Source organism: Conger conger, chromosome 14 (assembly GCF_963514075.1).
Source record: "Conger conger chromosome 14, fConCon1.1, whole genome shotgun sequence".
NCBI lineage: Eukaryota > Metazoa > Chordata > Actinopteri > Anguilliformes > Congridae > Conger > Conger conger.
In genome coordinates, this window is record NC_083773.1 from 20,881,072 (window position 1) to 20,900,490 (window position 19,419).

The 19,419-nt window shown below is 46.3% G+C and overlaps 1 protein-coding gene across 2 annotated transcripts in view; it reads left to right on the top strand.

Moving 5' to 3' along the window:
• LOC133109880 (calmodulin-binding transcription activator 1-like) overlaps positions 1-19,419 on the top strand; it is a 420,257-nt gene that overhangs the window by 364,505 nt on the left and 36,333 nt on the right. The window contains exons 10-11 of one of the 2 annotated variants that reach the window (XM_061219606.1): positions 3,284-3,415; positions 4,837-4,978. In XM_061219606.1, the coding sequence (XP_061075590.1) occupies positions 3,284-3,415; positions 4,837-4,978 (274 nt within the window). The remainder of the gene's footprint in view (positions 1-3,283; positions 3,416-4,836; positions 4,979-19,419) is intronic. The other variant, XM_061219605.1, reaches the window with a different exon arrangement.

The window sequence follows — 19,419 nt, forward strand, 5'->3', positions numbered from 1 at the left end:
GTTCACTACTGATTCACAACCGGCAAAAAACTCCACGTCGTAATGTCAGATTTTGAATCCGTTATACACCCACAATTCCTCATTAAATAGTCAGAGACATATTAGCACAGACAGATGTTCAGTATATGGAATAGAAGTATATTAGCCCAACTAGTACTGGGTTGTAGTTTAATGTGCATAAATAAAACCTGGGACCTCAGAACGGTGTGGAGCAGTTACCTTATGAACCTCATATTTACATAAACTGGTGTTGGACATTAGCAGGGCTTTGCATATTTTCTAGGGCAATAGTCGTAGTAGTAGTAGTAGTAGTAGGAGTAGTAATTTATTTTGGTCCTTATTAACAATTTAACAGAATTAATGCACATATATAATAATATATAATATATAATAATTGAGCACAATATTGACCGAAAAGGTGTAGGCTGAAGCTTTAGCTTATTATACCTACCCTTTTTCCATAACATATTCTAATACTATTCCCACTATTCCCCACCATTGTGCCAAACAGAGGTTTTAAAATCGCTGTAGTGCCAAACCAGAGATGATAAAATCACCATAATGCCAAACCAGAGGTGATAAAATCACCATAGTGCCAAACCAGAGATGATAAAATCACCATAGTGCCAAACCAGAGGTGATAAAATCACCATAATGCCAAACCAGAGGTGATAAAATCACCATAATGCCAAACCAGAGGTGATAAAATCACCATAGTGCCAAACCAGAGATGATAAAATCACCATAGTGCCAAACCAGAGGTGATAAAATCACCATAATGCCAAACCAGAGGTGATAAAATCACCATAGTGCCAAACCAGAGATGATAAAATCACCATAGTGCCAAACCAGAGATGATAAAATCACCATAGTGCCAAACCAGAGGTGATAAAATCACCATAATGCCAAACCAGAGGTGATAAAATCACCATAGTGCCAAACCAGAGGTGATAAAATCACCATAATGCCAAATCAGAGGTGATAAAATCACCATAATGCCAAACCAGAGGTGATAAAATCACCATAATGCCAAACCAGAGACGATACAATCGCCATAGTGCCAAACCATAGGTGATAAAATCACCATAGTGCCAAACAGGGGTGATAAAATCACATGAGTGTGAGTACTTCCTGGGCATTACCTCATTATCCTAAAAGTATTTTGGTATTGTAGGTTTTTTTGCAGTTATGATTCAGGCCAGAAGAGGGCAGCATTTTACAAATAATAATGGCTACACCGAACCCCCTCTTGTTGGGGACTGAATCCCTGTGTCTTTTCTCAACCAGTTATATATGTTTAATTGGTTTAAAATAGTTAATTAGTTTCATGTTTGCATTTACATTCAAAACATTCCTTATTTCTGTCCTGTACACATGTACTCATTGCATTTGTTGCAGAGAGGGGACAGCACTAATTGCATCTGCATTGAATTTTGTAAAAATGTATGATATAAAAGCAAACAAATAAACAAACGAACAAACAACACATATGGGATGGTTAGGAAATGAAGTTAGGATTAACACAAATGTGCACATCCTGGAAATTGTTGGACACTGTGAATGCTGTGGCTGTTGTTTTATTATGTGTCCACAAGATGGCAGCAGAAGCTCAGCCATCTGGAATTGTGTCTTCCTGATATTATTAGTTTGACATTTGTTCAGCATAATTTGCTGAGTTTATACTTTCATTGAGGGGGTAAATGCCATTTTGCATTTCACCAGCGCAAGAGCATATTTGCACAGCTGGGTTTGAAATAGGGGGGAGGGTGGGGGTGCAGTTTAGATAAGCAGCTGTTCCCAATGCCCAGTGTCCTGAGATGTAACCACTAGCACATATCACCATCACTGCCTCACAACCCAACTGTGCCAGAACAAACTGGGGACAACAGAAGTGCAGAAGGAGCTCCCTGAAAATATGAAACGCCAACACAGATCCAGAAAAAGATCCAGTTTGAGATGACACAGAGTCATTTAAAAAAGATTCAGTTTGAGATGACACAGAGTCATTTAAAAAAGATTCAGTTTGAGATGACAGAGTCATTTGAAAAAGATTCAGTTTGAGATGGCACAGAGTCCTTTCAAAAAGATTCAGTTTGAGATGACAGAGTCATTTGAAAAAGATTCAGTTTGAGATGGCACAGAGTCCTTTCAAAAAGATTCAGTTTGAGATGACTAATTCAGTTTGAGATGACAAGACTTCTTTCAATCTAATTCAGTTTGAGATGACAAGAGTTCTTTCAAACTAATTCAGTTTGAGATGACACAGAGACCTTGTGGATTGATTAAGTTCTAGATGGCTCTGCGCCTTTTCGAGATGATTCAGAGTCCTTTCAAACAGATTCAGTTGTAACTGCCACCACAGCTGTGTCGGCCACCATTGTGGAGCTATCAGCAGCCTGGAGGCCTGGAGATCAGATCTATCACTGTGGGGCTCAGATGTGGGGTAATCCAGGCCTGCTGTCACAGAGACAGCTGTAAGGACCTCCGCACTGTTCTCTGCCTGATGAGTGACATCCTCCACTCCCCATGTCCGACACACTGCAATTTCCCATGATTCATTGCAGCGCAGCCCTTGGAGCCAGGTCTTAACTGCCTCCCATCTTCTACCTTCCATCTGCCTTATTTCAGAACTTATACAGCCTGTAATTAGATTAAGACCTTATTCATGAAGTATGCATGATGTATTGCTGCCATTTACTTTTCTGTAATTTATTAATTTAGCACAGACATTCTTACCCTGCCCGAGCAGCTCAGGCATCAGACATGCTTACCCAAGCTCTTTACGGCTGACGCACGATTCCTCAGTATTGTGGGGCTTTACTGAGGAAGTGGATTCAGGAAAAACCTGAAACTGCAGTGTGTTCCGTCTATGATTCAGACTGTGGAACTATTGTTACTGAAGGTGTGTGGATGATTCATGCTACAGTGTGTGTGTGTGTGTGTGAGTGCCAACGAGCGCACATAGATCATATACAGGGCTACATGTTGCTCTCATTGAGGGGATGATGTTGTTTTATGACTGTGTATTCATGTTCACATAAATGTTTGTGGTAATTTATGGAAGACCTGCTACATATATGTTTACATGTTATTGGCATTGTGATGCTGTTACTGTGCTTTTATGAGTAATATGCGCTTTTACATGTTATTGGCATTGTTTGGAGGCTGTACTGTTGTATGGGTGATAGATGTATAGTTGTACATGTTAGTTGTATTGTGGGTGTAATGTGCAGTATTATCTCTGGGCTGTACACTGAGGTGCTGCTGTGCTCCTGTGTTACAGGGTGGGGTGAAGGTGCTTATCACAGGGCCATGGCAGGAGGCCAGCAGTAACTACAGCTGCCTGTTTGACCAGATCACCGTCCCCGCCTCCCTAATCCAGCCAGGGGTGCTGCGCTGCTACTGCCCAGGTAAGCTCTGCCCCTCACCCCAACAGGGACCAGACCCAGCCCCCATCATGTTCCACCTCTGCCCCTCACCCCAACAGGGACCAGACCCAGCCCTCATCACATTCCACCTCTGCCCCTCAACAGGGACCAGGCCCAGCCCCCATCACGTTCCACCTCTGCCCCTCAACAGGGACCAGACCCAGCCCCCATCATGTCCCACCTCTGCCCCTCACCCCAACAGGGACCAGACCCAGCCCCCATCACGTTCCACCTCTGCCCCTCACCCCAACAGGGACCAGGCCCAGCCCCCATCACGTTCCACCTCTGCCCCTCAACAGGGACCAGACCCAGCCCCCATCATGTTCCACCTCTGCCCCTCAACAGGGACCAGACCCAGCCCCCATCACGTTCCACCTCTGCCCCTCACTCCAACAGGGACCAGGCCCAGCCCCCATCACGTTCCACCTCTGCCCCTCAACAGGGACCAGACCCAGCCCCTATCATGTCCCACCTCTGCCCCTCACCCCAACAGGGACCAGGCCCAGCCCCCATCACGTTCCACCTCTGCCCCTCAACAGGGACCAGACCCAGCCCCCATCATGTTCCACCTCTGCCCCTCAACAGGGACCAGACCCAGCCCCCATCACGTTCCACCTCTGCCCCTCACCCCAACAGGGACCAGGCCCAGCCCCCATCATGTTCCACCTCTGCCCCTCAACAGGGACCAGACCCAGCCCCCATCACGTTCCACCTCTGCCCCTCAACAGGGACCACACCCAGCCCCCATCATGTTCCACCTCTGCCCCTCAACATTGACCAGACCCAGCCCCCATCATGTTCCACCTCTGCCCCTCAACAGGGACCAGACCCAGCCCCCATCATGTTCCACCTCTGCCCCTCACCCCAACAGGGACCAGGCCCAGCCCTCATCACGTTCCACCTCTGCCCCTCACCCCAACAGGGACCAGACCCAGCCCCCTTCATGTTCCACCTCTGCCCCTCAACAGGGACCAGACCCAGCCCTCATCACGTTCCACCTCTGCCCCTCAACAGGGACCAGACCCAGCCCCCATCACGTTCCACCTCTGCCCCTCAACAGGGACCAGGCCCAGCCCCCTGTCACATTCCACTTTTTAAAACTTTCTATCACCCAATATTAATAGTTCCTTACATTTATATAGCATTCTTCTCAAAACTCGAAGCATTGTTTACAGTGATAAGGGGGGAACTCACCTCAGCCAACACCAATTTGTAGCACCCAACACAACGGCAGCCATTTTGTGCCACAGCACTCTCCACACATCATCTTGTCTTTATTCCGCCACTTGCCAATGGCCAGTCACAATAGAAACCCCATCCAGTAGCAGAAACACTCTCTGTTTCTTCACCAGGGCAGTCAGGCTGGTAATGTTAGTCTGTTTTTTGGGTTTAAATCTCTCTCTCTCTCTTCACAGCCCACGACACCGGGCTGGTGACCCTGCAGGTCGCCGTGAGCAACCAGATCATCTCCAACTCGGTGGTGTTTGAGTACAAGGCCCGCGCACTGCCCGCCCTGCCCTCCTCTCAGCATGACTGGCTGTCCCTGGACGGTAGGCTCTCTCCCATTCTCTCCACCGCTGGCTGTTAGCACCGCTCAGTCTTACCGTCTGCTGTGCCTCTGTGTTTCTGTGAACCTGGCGAGTTGGTCCACTCCAGAACAGCCCTGGGCCAAATACGTCATTGTTTTGGATTTTGACCTTGTCTGGTGTATTGGAACCTACACTCTCAGAAATAAAGCTACGAAAATTGCAAAGGTATAAATGCTTGTTGCTGTACCACTGTAAGTACGTAAAATTGTACCCCTAGCTAGCAATATATCATTATTTTCTACCTTTTGCTTGGAAAACTTACTAAGTTGTATCCAAAGAGAACATTACTGTACTTTCAGGGTACATTTGAAATGTGATCCTTGAAGAACAAAAATGTACCTCCACTGTCATTTATTTCTGAGATGAAATACTCTCAAAAAGTGCAAACCCTGCCTTCTGGTCCTCTTGGTTGGCTCAACACCAGGCAAGCTCAGTCGAGCACAGAAAAAGTATTAGAATCCAAAACAGTGACATAATTGACCCAGGTCTGCTCATGGAGGCGTGCGTGTCCTGCACCCAACCCCAACCGCGCCTCTCCTCTGTGCTCGTTTAATAGGGTCTGGTAGGGTTCAGCGACGGTGGCACTGTGAGAGCAGGCTAGCACATGCCCAGCATGCACTGGGGTCCGTCATGAAGAACGGCTCCCCCAGCAGCCCTTGCCCTGCGTGAAACACACGCACGCAGGCCGCTCGGTGCCGTGATGTGAAAGCGCGGGCCCCTGGGGGCCCACTCGTTCCGTTGCAGCACTCGCCCTGGGCAGCGGCTCCGGTGCAGCTCTTTTGTCACCTGGTCAGGGGCCAGATCTCGTTGGACCTGTCCGCCCCTGACTGAGCGCCCAGCCAGGTCTTCCCTCAGCTGGGACAGCCCGCAGTCTGTTGTTATTGATGATTGGCCGGAGATGCCAACACCGTCCTATCAGTGAGTGTAAAACGGCTCTCCTCTAACTAAGCAATATAATGCGGTTATGTTGCGAAAAACCCAAGTGACTGCCAGTGACTCATTAGCTTGAGAAATGATTTTTTCTTTTTTTTTTGCCACGATTGTTGGCCAGAGGCACTCATTTATTTCACGTCAAGTTGAACAAAGGCCGTTTCTCACATAATTCTGTGCTTTGTTTGCTCTAAACTTTGTTTAATGATCTTTCATAAGCTGGGAAAAGATTAACTCTGAATCTAGAATCCACAAGCACAGTGCAAGAGGTTCAATCAGCATGCTGAATCATGCATACTTATCAAAACTATGCATGTGTTTATGAATAATGCCCACACTAAAAACATTAGGACAGTGCATTTGGGGCAGCCTAGTGGCTAAGGTACATGACTGGGACCCGGAAGGTTGGTGGTTCAAGCCCTGGTGTAGCCACGATCTGCACAATCTGCACTTGAACAAGGCCCTTAATCCTGCATTTCTCCACGGGGGATTGATTAGTCTAATCGACTGTAAGTCACTTTGGATAGACGTGTCAGTTAGATAACTGTAATATTTAATTGGACATTGGACACTACTGACACAAATTTGACAAGATGATCTTGTTTAAAATATCTCTGCTACTGAATACGTTGGTCAGAAATTAAATGTAGGAGAGCGCCTGTAGGAAACTTCCTTGATACTGACCATGTGGCCCCCTGACCAGACTCCATATTGAGTTAATAAAGATCCATTCTCAGTAACTAAGGCTACCATCCGCATCCTGTCTGCTGGAAAGCAGCAGTGTGGAAATACAAAGACCCTGTTGCAACAAGACACAAAAAACAGGACAGGAAGTTCCCGTTATCCACCGACCCGGCTCCAGCTGAGACATTTTGCCATTGTGTTTGGTGGCAGTAGGGTCTGAGGAAGATCAGTTGATCAATAGGGAGTAGTACAGGTAATTGTGGGTTCAGTTCCCACACATTAAATAACTGCTGTTGGTTCAAGTCACCACAGTTGTACCCAGTATTTAAAATGCAGCACTTAGCAGGTTGCCGGAGATGAAGTTATGTGGTAAATGAATCATGCGTTATGGTAATTGCAGGAAATATCTGTTGTGACACCCAAGCTATGTGGAAGCTGAGCAGAATTATTCTCCTTCTTTGCTGCTCGCTGTGTTCAATGAACCACGCACTCCTCTTTCTCCCTGAAAATTTAAGGTAATGAATATGCAGTCGCTGTAATCCGAATGCTGCGATGTAGAGAGGCATAGCTAAGTAGAAATACACTGGTAATAATGATAAATTAGCGGTAGCATAATTATACATTATATGACATATAAGACTCTGGCAAAATGTGTACCAAACAGAAATGATGTGCATTGAGCTCTCAGAAAAAAGCTTTATTTGGCTTGCCTCCAGAGAGGAACCCTTTTCAGTTCTTTATGGAACCGTCCATCATAGGTGTGAAGTGTGAAAGCTCCCAGACTGAGAACCGTTTTGCCCGACAGAGAACCCTTGAACTACTGTCGATAGGGTTCTTCTGTGGAATTTCTGAGAGGGCAAGTGGAATTGATGCAGTACAGGGTAGAGTGCAATACTGTTGTTCTGAATATGTGGCAAGGGAGCGTGTTTCTTTGTTAAAATTTCCACTGTTAATAATGTGACCACGAGTTGGTCCGTACTGAGTGCCAACCTTTGCTCTCATAGCAAATTGCTACTTTTATTAACACCCCGTTGTTCCTTATTTTTGCTTACAAAGCTTTAAAAGTGATGCCAAAGGTTGGCTCTCGGCATTAACAGTATAGCAAATGGACTCTATATAACGTTTATGAAGCCCCTTGCTTAGCGTATAGCTCTGGAGACTTCTGGAGGCAGACTGTGTGCTTTTGTCCCGATCAAACAAACGAAAGCGCCCCGGAGGACTGGGACTTCCTGAAAGCGTGCACAGCCCGAGACGCCAAGAAATCCTGTTAATGAAGTCCCAGAGCCAGAGCCCAAGGCTCTGTCCTACTGCGAGACTATTATAGACTGTCGCCCATGGAAACGCTGGGGCTTCCGTCCTTCCATAACATTACAGTTATTTAGTGGATGCTTTTATCAAAAGTGACTTACAGTTGATTTGACTAAGCAGGGGGTGGGGGGGGGGTAAGGGCCTTGCTGAAGAGCCCAACAGCTGTGCAGATCTTATGGTGGCTACGCCACCAACCATTGAACCACCAACCATCCGGGTCCCAGTCATTAACCAGTAGGCTGGTGTCACTCACAGTGTGCGTGATTCAGAACGGGGGTGTCAGAGTCAGACTTAATGAATGCTGCTGTTTGTTCCAGCCAATTCCCCTCGCTTAATGAACCGTACAGACATACACCTGTCTGCTTCCCGAATTCATCACTGCTAATATCATTTTAGAGTTTGAGGGGCATGTGCTTGTGATATATAATCAACAAGAAATGTGGAAAGTTGTGTAATTAAGAGCGGAGGTTGGAGCGGAATACCGGCACTCAGGAATCTCGTTTGGCACCTGGGAGGAGCGTTCCCAGACGGTCTCCGTGCGCGGGGCCTGATGTTCTCTGTGCGCGGGGCCTGATGTTCTCTGTGCGCGGGGCCTGATGTTCTCTGTGCGCGGGGCCTGATGTTCTCTGTGCGCGGGGCCTGATGTTCTCTGTGCGTGGGGCCTGATGTTCTCTGTGCGTGGGGCCTGATGTTCTCTGTGCGCGGGGCCTGTGCATGGGGCCTGATGTTCTCTGTGCACGGGGCCTGATGTTCTCTGTACGTGGGGCCTGATGTTCTCTGTGCGCGGGGCCTGTGCATGGGGCCTGATGTTCTCTGTGCGTGGGGCCTGATGTTCTCTGTGCACGGGGCCTGATGTTCTCTGTGCGCGGGGCCTGATGTTCTCTGTGCGCGGGGCCTGATGTTCTCTGTGTGCGGGGCCTGATGTTCTCTGTGCACGGGGCCTGATGGAGACGTGTCCTGTTGAGAGGACAGGCGGTTACTCTGAGGGGTCGCTCCATTAGATGGCCTGGCTCAGGCTGGGGGCTGAGTCATGGCTCTGCGATACAGTCAGGAGCGCAGGGACCGGGATCGCTATCTGATGCTGTAGCTTCAGAACCTGAATCATGGGCTGGACCCTGGACCACGGCACTTCCTCAGAACCGCTGTGGTAAATACAGCATGGAATCAGATAAGAGCACCAGCAATGTGCATAAATAACCTCACTGTTGACCTGCTACCAGCTCAGACAACTGGCCAGCGGGGGATGGGCATCCCCTATCGCATGTTTCTCCCAACCTTTCTTTCCATCGGGGAGTTCTTTCTCTCCACCATTTGAGGGTTTTTTATGTAATGGCTGGTATTTCAACTTTTTCTTATCTTCTGCTTCCCTATGTAAACATTCCTTGTGACAGTCTTCTGTGCTATACAAATAAAATTGTATTGAATTGCCATCCATCCATCCATTATCTTAACCCGCTTATCCTGAACAGGGTCGCAGGGGGGCTGGAGCCTATCCCAGCATACATTGGGCGAATACACCCTGGACAGGTCGCCAGTCCATCGCAGGGCACACACACCATTCACTCACATACTCATACCTATGGGCAATTTAGACTCTCCAATCAGTCTAACCTGCATGTCTTTGGACTGTGGGAGGAAACCGGAGTACCCGGAGGAAACCCACGCAGACACGGGGAGAGCATGCAAACTCCACACAGAGAGGCCCCGGCCGACGGGGATTCGAACCCAGGACCTCCTTGCTGTGAGGCGGCAGTGCTGATAAACAAGCATGTGCAGAAAAAAGGACCTCCACCCCTTTATGGTGCAGACCTGGGTCAATTATGTCATTTTGTAAATTATTTTCTGTGCTCCATTGATCTGGATTGCCTGATGCAACTGAGCCATTCCATTGGTTCCAATACACCAGACAAGCTCAGTAAATCTTAGAAAAGTATTTTAATCCAAAACAATTACGCAATTGACCCAGTCTGTTATGATGCGGTGAAGTTAAGACTGCACAACTAGCATGGCTGAACTTTTCTGTCCGTGATTAATACTCTTCTCTCAGCACTCTGTACATATTTGCCACGGTAGGCCAGCCGTGTGGCAACCCCACGCAGCAATATTAATGCACACTCACATCTTTGCATTGACTTAGTTCTGCGCGTACTTCACCTCCGTCAGCAGAGCTGGGTGCCGAAAATATTGTGCTGAGTAGTTTTTATGATACTTCAGAAACGTTTTTTTTCACGTAGATCAACGCGGGGCTGCATTTTGAAGCCAAAATCGTTTTTGGTAGAGGCTGTGAATAATAGGGTACATGTTTTGTATGTTCACAATCTCTGCTGGTCGGAGGAGAATAGTGGTTGGTCAGTACCTACAGGAACAGACAGGGGAAGCTATTGTGATCTGTTTAAACTGAACTAAGTTTTGAAGTGAACTCATCGGGTGGCTTTTAACTTTGAACTGTTTTCTTTTTCAGTGTTTAAAGGCAGTGTTCTAGAACGCCATTGCTGCCAGTTACCAGGGGTGATTGTTACATCAGCATTAGAATGTTCAGTTAAGAACATATTTGTGATCGCACCCCTTAAAGGGTTAAGAATCTTTATTCTTACTTTGTTTAACCGAGGATGAGCTCTCCACTGGGACTGCTGGCAGTGGGCAGTTTTAGTGTCATTGATCCGAGAGGCAGTTTTGCAAGAATTTAAATTATGCCTGAACCTGGTCCTGAGAAGTTCAGCCAATGGCTTCAGATCCAAACTTTGATTGCCTTTTGGGATTTTTACAGTATCCACAGTATCCATTAAGGAACAAGATTCAAGCCAAGCCAATTTGTTTTATTGGATCTGTTCCTTATAAAACATACAGTCCCTTCAGCAGACTTCTGCTTAGAGAAAAAGGATCTGATCTTTACACCTCGAACGATGCTTGTGACCATGCATGTAGAATGGCCTGAAGGTTTAAACTCATTGTGAGTATTCTTTGAAATGTGGAAGAGCATGCATTCATGAGCTGTATAGAATAGCATAGATACCCCAAATATAATGCAGCTGTAGTTATTATTTGCTTCATAAATTCCCCTGTGCAGAGTCACCTGCTAGTGATATTTATACACATGGTATTCAGTTATACATGGGGGCTCGTTACCTGAAGCAATATTGAACTTGACACAGCCTCTCAGAAGAAACAGCCATGTTCCCTCTTGCTTTCTGAGTGCTGTGGAGATTACTAGATTACCTGAGAGTACTCAGAGTAGTACTCAGACATTTGGAACCTTAAATCCTTCATAGAGGGCTTACTATACCTCTTAATCTCCTGTTCTGATCTGTTCTATTTTAAGGCAGTAAGTTATGATCTACTTTATATAAACGCTGTATGGAAGTGTTTTAGCTGGGTTATCAAAAGGGATGAAGATCTGCATGGGTTTATATGTTGGCATGATTACATGTCTGATGTAAGGGGTAGGGAGCTGCTCAACATAGTGTTAGACGAAAATGGAAGGTCTCTCCAATTTGATGAAAATTATTTTTATTTACAGGAACAGCACTTGCCAGAATACAGGAAAGGATACTGGAATGAGGATGTAGTGAATCTGTTACACCCACGGTGATTGAATTAACTTGAGTAGTTCCTAATCTCACTCACGGCAACTGTTAATCAGTGTTTACCGACTGTATTGCAATCATGATAAGACCAAGGGAATGTGTGACCAGCAGACATTTCATACTATACCCTGGTGTAAAGCCCATCTATGACCAGCTTGAAATACCAGCTACCAGCTGTTTCAAAACCTAGCTTGGGCAGTTTTTTTTATCTGGTATTGTGCTTTTCTGTTCTTCTGGGTTCCAGGCAGCTGGTTTTGTAGGTCATGTTGCTTGGGGTACCAAGCCAGGTACATCTGTGGTTTATTTTTGGAGCAGCTCTTTTTTGACGGGTCTGAATTTCTTTAGTTGTTCTGATATTTTCTGCCACCTCTCAGGGACTCCTTCAGTGAGTGCGCTGTACTGGAATAAAAGTGATGGCTGATGTGCATCAGTACGGACAGTATGGAGGCGATGGTGCCAAAGTCAGTGTCTCGGCCGGTTGCCTGTTTCCTCGTGCCAGACTGTCAGAAGACAATCATACGGCGCTATGCAGAACAGCCGAGGCGCTGATCTGGTTAAGCAGTCAGCTTGGCCCGGCTGTGTTGGCACGGCTGTGACAGTGAGCTTGGACCTAGACCAATGACAAAGCCTTATTCTTCACACAATCCACAGTACCTGTTGTTGTCGGGGGGTGCCGCCGGGGATTTCGGGGCCCATCAGCCACTCCAGCCTGGCACAGTTACAGTGCAGCAGGGCCCTTTGAGGGCCCCTGTCGGTCAGGGCCCTTGAACTCATATTAAACCCGGCCCCCGTCACCCCATACTGTGCCCCTGTCAGTTATACAGTTACATGCTAAGTAGGATCAGCAGGGACACAAACTCAATAGAACGGCCTGTCCATAAGCTCTGTGTGCACCAGGTAACAGGGGTTAGGGGAAGATAAGCAGCCCCTGGCCATGTAAATCTGGCCCTACAGACATATTAGCTGCGAAAAGCACATCTCGGGAGACACAAGTTTTGGACACATCTCATAATTTCAGCCCTGGCTGGGCTCGTTCAGGTCCCCTCCTGGGTCCCATTTGCTTAAATTTTACAACAATTCACTGCAGGGCTGCTGAAACTGCACCCCGGCTTAACACCCAAGATCATTTAGCATGTTTGGTGCCAACGAGCCATAGTAACTGGGGAAGGTAGGCTGTGAGTAAAAATATAGAGTTCTTTACAGTAAAAGTTGTTCTGTGAAATAGAATGGAGATTCTGGCCTTCTTTAGCACTGAGGGACTGCCCACATCCAATAACAATATCTATTCATGGAACAGCGAGACAGATATAGTATAGAAAAATGTCCGTAAAAAAATTTGTAAAAAGGGAATACTTAGCATCGCTTGTATTTTGAACATAACATTAAGAGGTAGCTTAAATTGTTCAGTTAATTTCTTAGAAAACTGCTATTGGTACCTATTTTGGTACCTAGTTGAGATGGTGGTGCTAAGGAGGTAAATTTACATATTTGTTCATATATATTTAGGCCTCAAAAATCAAATGCTCCCCTTATCTGAATGCAATGTAAAGCTGGGTGATTAATGTTTAGCCACTTCTGTGTGATCAGGATCTTTAAACAAATGTGTAGATCCCTGCATGCTGTCCCTTTTTCTCCAGCTGAGACTGACAGCAAAGATTTTGGATTCCTAGCTCGGGGTTACTGAGAGCTTTAAAAGATAAAGGGTGAACAGATTAAATATAATGGGTTAACGGGGAGTAGGGACTCCCTTGCGTTCAATTAGCGGTAGTGTTACATCAGCATTAGAATGTTCAGTCACTAACATTCTAATCACATATGTGACCTCACACATCAAAGGATTAAAAGGGTGAGCTGAGGGGGGGGGGTGACTGTGGGGGGGGGGGAGGTCATTCAAGTGTGCATAGACGGAATGCGAGTGAGTGTATATGACTGTGTGTGTGCGCGCGTGCGTGTGTGTGTGTATACGCGGAGAGCGGGGGGTTGGGTCTGCTGCTGCAGTGAGTGCACGTTAGCGGGATAAACTAGGGCACCGCTAGGAGCGCAGGAACAGGGACAGCTGCAATGCAGAGGGCCCTTGAGGGAAAAGGCGTAATCGTTGGCGGGCGGCTCAAAGCACTGAAACGGCTCGCCGGCCCATTCACAGACTGCGCCTGTACCGCTCCTCCATAACCAGTAACCCCTTCACTTCAATTCTGCCTTGTTCCTATCGCGCTTTTTACTAACGACTCTCTACAGAGTAGCAGAAGAGCAGACACCAGCCCCCCCAGATAGCAAGTGTGCTAAAAAAAAAAAAAGAAACTCCTGAATGGGAAGAAATCTCTGGAGGAACCCGGCTACAGAGGGGGGGGGGGGCCCATCCACCCCGTTCCTCTCCTGACTCCCCCCTCCTCTGTGCTTTCACACAGTGGCTCTCTGGGTATGAACGATCAGTTACTAATGATCAGATAGCTGTGATTACTCAGACACCCAGCTGGGCTGTGTTGTGTGAGATCTGCACAGTGCCTTTTACCTGATCTGGTGCATGCTTGAAGAGCGCCAAAGGCAGCTATGTGAGCAAACACACAAAGAAAAAACTATCTTTGACTGAAGCTACTAACTGTTAATGCCAATGATTTGCATTAATTTTCTTGAACGGGATCATATTTAAAAACTTGTTCCTCCAACATCACCGTAATTTCCATCCCCTGTCACATAATGTTCAGTGAGGTGAGGACAAATAATTTTTTGAAGAGAACCATTCTCGGTGCCCCTTCTGTGATATTATCAGATATGCAACCGCACCTCAACTGCACCTGTAAGGCTGACTCACGCCCTCTTGGTGTCTTACATATAGCCGATGCCCATTTCCTGTTCTGTAATGTAAAACCTGACCTTGCCAAAAAGGGTTTTAGTGCTCGTTCCAAAGAGTACTCATATATACACCTCAGTGAAGTACAGTGTCCACAGAGGGCCATAATACCACTGGTGCATTACTCATAGTAGATTATAGCTGCCTATTAAAGACATAACATTTTAAAATGGCCTCCCTCATCACTCTGAAGACCAGTCCTGCAGAGGGACTGGGGATATCAGTTTGATGAAGCCTGCCCATGAGCTTTGATCCACCACAACACACGAGGGACCTGAGTTTTATGATGGCAGCCCACTGGTGATGTAGCCACTAGGTGGCTAATACACGTATTCAGTATCAGACCTAGGTCAAATAAGTAATTGTTTTGGATTCAAATACTTTTCTGTGCTCGATTGATCTTGCCTGGTGCAACTGTGAAAGCTTCCCACAGTGAAGCCTGGAAGGCAGCAGCTTTTAGAACTAGAAAAATGAATAGCGACAGATCAGTAAACTAGCTCAGTAACATATATACTGATACATTTGATACAGATACATTAAATAAAAACTGACTGCAAAGACAATGTACACATCATGTGTGGTTGGCTGAACTGAACCTGCTGCCTTCCAGGTGTCACTGAGGGAGGGAAATCTGGGCATCTGACCCAATCAAGAGGTCCAGAAGGCATGGTTAGGTCTTTTTTTAGGGTTCCATAGGTTGCAATACACCAGACAGGCTCAGTAAAGCATAGAAACGTCTGTGAATCAAAAACATTCACGTATTTGATCCAGGTCCGGTCAGTATATGAAGGAAACGCTCAGTTGTACTGCGGACTTCCGCTTCTAAATCCTGCAGGATTTTTTAACCTCAACATCTCGACCCACCCAGCCGATCCTGCAGAACTCAGCACACAGCGTGTCCTGCTGCTGGGAAATGAGCTGTGTGGGCATCTAATTGTGCCCTGCGAGTGCGGTCTGGGGGAGGACGGGCCCCGAGCAGAGGCCCGGACGGGAGGTGCGCTGTAAACAGATACCAGATGCCTTTTCAGAGCATCAGCAAGACCTGAGAACAAACAACGAGGACCGGGGTTTGAGCACTGTCTCCGTAGCGTGACCGACAAAACCTGTAACTCCGCTTCGTGTCGGGCCGCTGCGGGGTGTCAGGTGCGTGAACACCGTCGCATACCTGGGGGCCATTCAAAGTTATGTTCCCCGGATCCATTCCAGCAGCGACGGCTGATTTTATAGCTATTTTTCTTTCATGCATTTACCATTGTTCATGTGCAAGCGTGGAAAACAAACAAAACATGGAATCTGCAGCAGATTAAATAATAAAATGTGACCGTTTGTGTAAATAATTTCGCTTACATTTTTGACGGGAATCGCTCCCCGCCCCCCTTATTTCTTGCTGGTTCCCAAAGAACAAAGCAATGAAATGGCACTTACTGTAATTATCATTCATGTGTAGTTGGACAGTAATAAGGTTGTTTGTAAATGAGTTTGAAACTGGTAATTTGTGGAAATGAAGTTCGAAGGAAAAAAACAACTATTGAAACAGTTTTGAATCATTTCAAGTTTAACATGCCTACACAGTAACTTATGCAACAGGCTGTGTTGCTTGTACAGAGCCTATAGTACATTAAGTACTGGTAAAGTGAAAAGCAGGGACATTAACACATTAGTATAATGAGCTGGTTTTTCAATGCTGCTGATTGGTGGGGAAAAAAACATTCATGCAGATCATCTTGTGGGCGACACGGATGGTGCAGTGGGTAGCACTGCCGCCTCACAGCAAGGAGGTCCTGGGTTCGAATGCCCGTCGGCCGGGGCCTCTCTGTGTGGAGTTTGCATGTTCTCCCTGTGTCTGCGTGGGTTTCCTCCGGGTACTCCGGTTTCCTCCCACAGTTCAAAGACATGCAGGTTAGGCTGATTGGAGAGTCTAAATTGCCCATAGGTATGAGTGTGTGAGTGAATGGCGTGTGTGCCCTGCGATGGACTGGCGACCTGTCCAGGGTCAATTCCTGCCTTTCGCCCAATGTATGATGGGATAGGCTCCCAGCCCCCCTGTGACCCTGTTCAGGATAAGCGGGTTAGGATAATGAATGAATGAATGAATGAATGAATGAATGAATGGATGAAATCATCTTGTTGATGACATCATAAACAAGGCACCGAATCCTCCAGCAATAGGCAGTATAAGACATTGTATTAAGGACATAAAACTCACTCAGAACCCCAACAAGATAACTTAAGTATAACCATTTAAGTGCTTATCATAGTATTTTATTTTTAACTGTTTAAAAATGCTCGGTCTTTAACAAAATGGGCAAGTACATTCATAATTTGAAAGCCACAATAATTGTAACTAAAGATAACCAGCTGAGCTACATAAATAGTGCATTCTTGTAAATGTAAAGAACAGTGCAGCGTCTGAAGGCTAATCAACAGCAGTAATATGCTTGCACGTTGTTTGTTCACAGGTTAGTGCCGTGTATCTACCGTAGTGTTAAGTGACTGGTCACTGTGATTGTAGACTGGGTCTTAATGCTCTAAGGTCTGCTGACCGAGTTGTGAGGTGTGTGCTTCGTTCACCTCTAATGTACTGTATGTAGCCTTTTACTTTTACAATCTCATGTATGAGGTTAGGACTACTGTGAGACCTAGCTGTAATGCGCTATATTATAGAAGTATTTTGATATATTACGGTTATATTATATATCATATATTTATATTCTCTTGGGCAGCAGGGGGCCAAGAAATAGCATTATGAATTATGGCTGCCATTCTCTGTAGCTGGCTAGCATACAGCACTCCGGTGTGTAATTTAATTTGGAGGACCGGATGCTTTTTTACTTCTGGTTTCGGGGGCGAGAAGGGACCCAGCAAACTTTCAACTGGCTCATGTTACTAACTGTGAAAATGTGTTCTGTAGAAAAATTATAATAAAAATAGTTGACTGATGTTATGACACACTGTGTTCTGACATTTCAGGGTCAAAGACAAGAGGATGTTGACTCACTAAGATGGCTAGAATAAGCCACTGTGAAAAGAATATGGGGAATGGTGTGTATTTTCAGATTTATAAACTTGTCAGGCCGCAGCACTGCGTCAGCTTTGGGTCAGACCTCGCTCCTTTGCAAAATGTTGTCAGGTTTTTTCTCAGACCTTCAAGGTCTTTCGTTTTTCTTTTCTTTTTTTCTGGAAGATGACAGGAAAAAGACAGACTGAGCCGCGGTCCTTGTCAAGGCTCGCCTGCCAGGGACGAGTGATTCATATCAAGGACAGAGCCAACACATTCCAGCCTCTGTTCCCGACGGGCATTCTGCTATTGTACAGAAGAGAGAGAGAGACAGAGCACGAGATTCGGTTATGTGTCTTGTACCAGTTGTACATAGACACTCACGTCAAACAGAAAGCTGGGGGGTGGGAAAGGGGGGGCGCAGTTGCTTGTGTTTTTATGTTGTATGAATTTGATCCTGATGCGTTGTGATGGACTTGGTCTCCTCTTCACCTCCCGAGTTTGCATCTATCAAAATGCCTCCCTTTTTCTCCGAGGCCATATTGCGTTTGGGAGGGAGATGTGACATCATCGTTTTTCATTTATTTTTAAAGCATGTGGATTCCCAAGGTGAAGTGCGCCTTCGTCTCGCAGGAGCGAAGGGCGCTGGCATGTTTCACCATTTCACTTCTGTCAACATACGTTCCCGCCGCCCGTCTGTATGCCGTAACTGCGCATTGGGCAATGCCTAACTGCTGTGCAGGTGGATCCGTTGTTTCTGCGATTACTGTGAGTGCCTGTGCAGGCTATACTGGTGTGAGACGTACAGCGGGATGTCAGTTTCCCAGATGCGTGTGTCTGTGTCAATGTAGATTGGTCAATGCAAGTTTTCAAATCAAATTAAATAAAAATCAAATTATTTGCATTCCTGAACTTTGCACGACGAAAAACAACCCCCGCAGGATTTTCCGGGAAAAGTCAGGGGGTGGTGAACTAACCTCCCTTTAATGGTTGTTATGGAATGACTCAACAACATGTGCAGTATAGTCACTGGGTAAAGAGTACCTTTAAAAAACGTGTCTTATAAGTGGCACTTGTGCTGCGAAATCGTGACCGTGTATCGTCATGAATGAAGTAAGATGCCTTCCCTTACCAAAATAAAATTCACTGCCCTACCCATTAATAAAACCCGTCAGTAAAACACGCCTCGGAGACCAGTTAGCTCAGGAACTAAACTCGATTTTGTACAATGTAGGCAAAAGTTCCTTCTCGGCGTCCTGAGACAACGAGCGCGTACAAACTGGGAACATCTGAACTTGACACATGCCGCAAAAAAGAAAAACTTAAACGTCAAATGCTACATTTGTGAATGTCAATCGTTCTTTGTTCGAACTGACGGCCAAAAACAGACGACGTCTTTGTTGTCGACGAGATGGCTCCGCAGTGTTGTACAAAGTCCTATTTTTTATATAATTTTTTTTAAAACAAAATGGGTCTCTTATTCTGACATTTCCGCAGTTCGATTATCGAGCTCTATTTTCGTCTGTGTTCCTCTCCCTCACTTGAGCCAGCGCGAGCAGTGTGCTCTGATGTGCTAAATGGCACAGCTGCCTGCCTTGATTTGTCATAATGCAGAGAGAGAGCGGGGGGAGAGCTGTTCCTCTGCAGCATTGCAGGTACGGAGCCACGAGCAGGACAAAAGGAGGCAGGGGTAATAGAGTCGCAGCCCAGCCCAACAGCTACGTTAGTAGAATCCACAGTGGCAGTCGGACAGACCAAAAAACGCAGGCTCCTGTATTAATCCGATAAATAGACCAGGAGGAGACGGGGTGGTGTGTGTAAAAGAAGCCACTCCCAAGCTTCAGCGGTACCCCAGTCATCATAGCCCACTGAATAAAGGAGATGGAGGCAGGCTTTAAATGATTCTGTGAAAGAGAAAACGGGGATAACGATTCACTTGAGCAGTGGGCGTGTTTGGTTAGGCTAATCTAGCTTTAGAAACGAAATTAGAATAGACAATGCATGAGTTTGTCTATTAACAAGAAACCCGCTTTCTTTCCCGGTGGAGTGG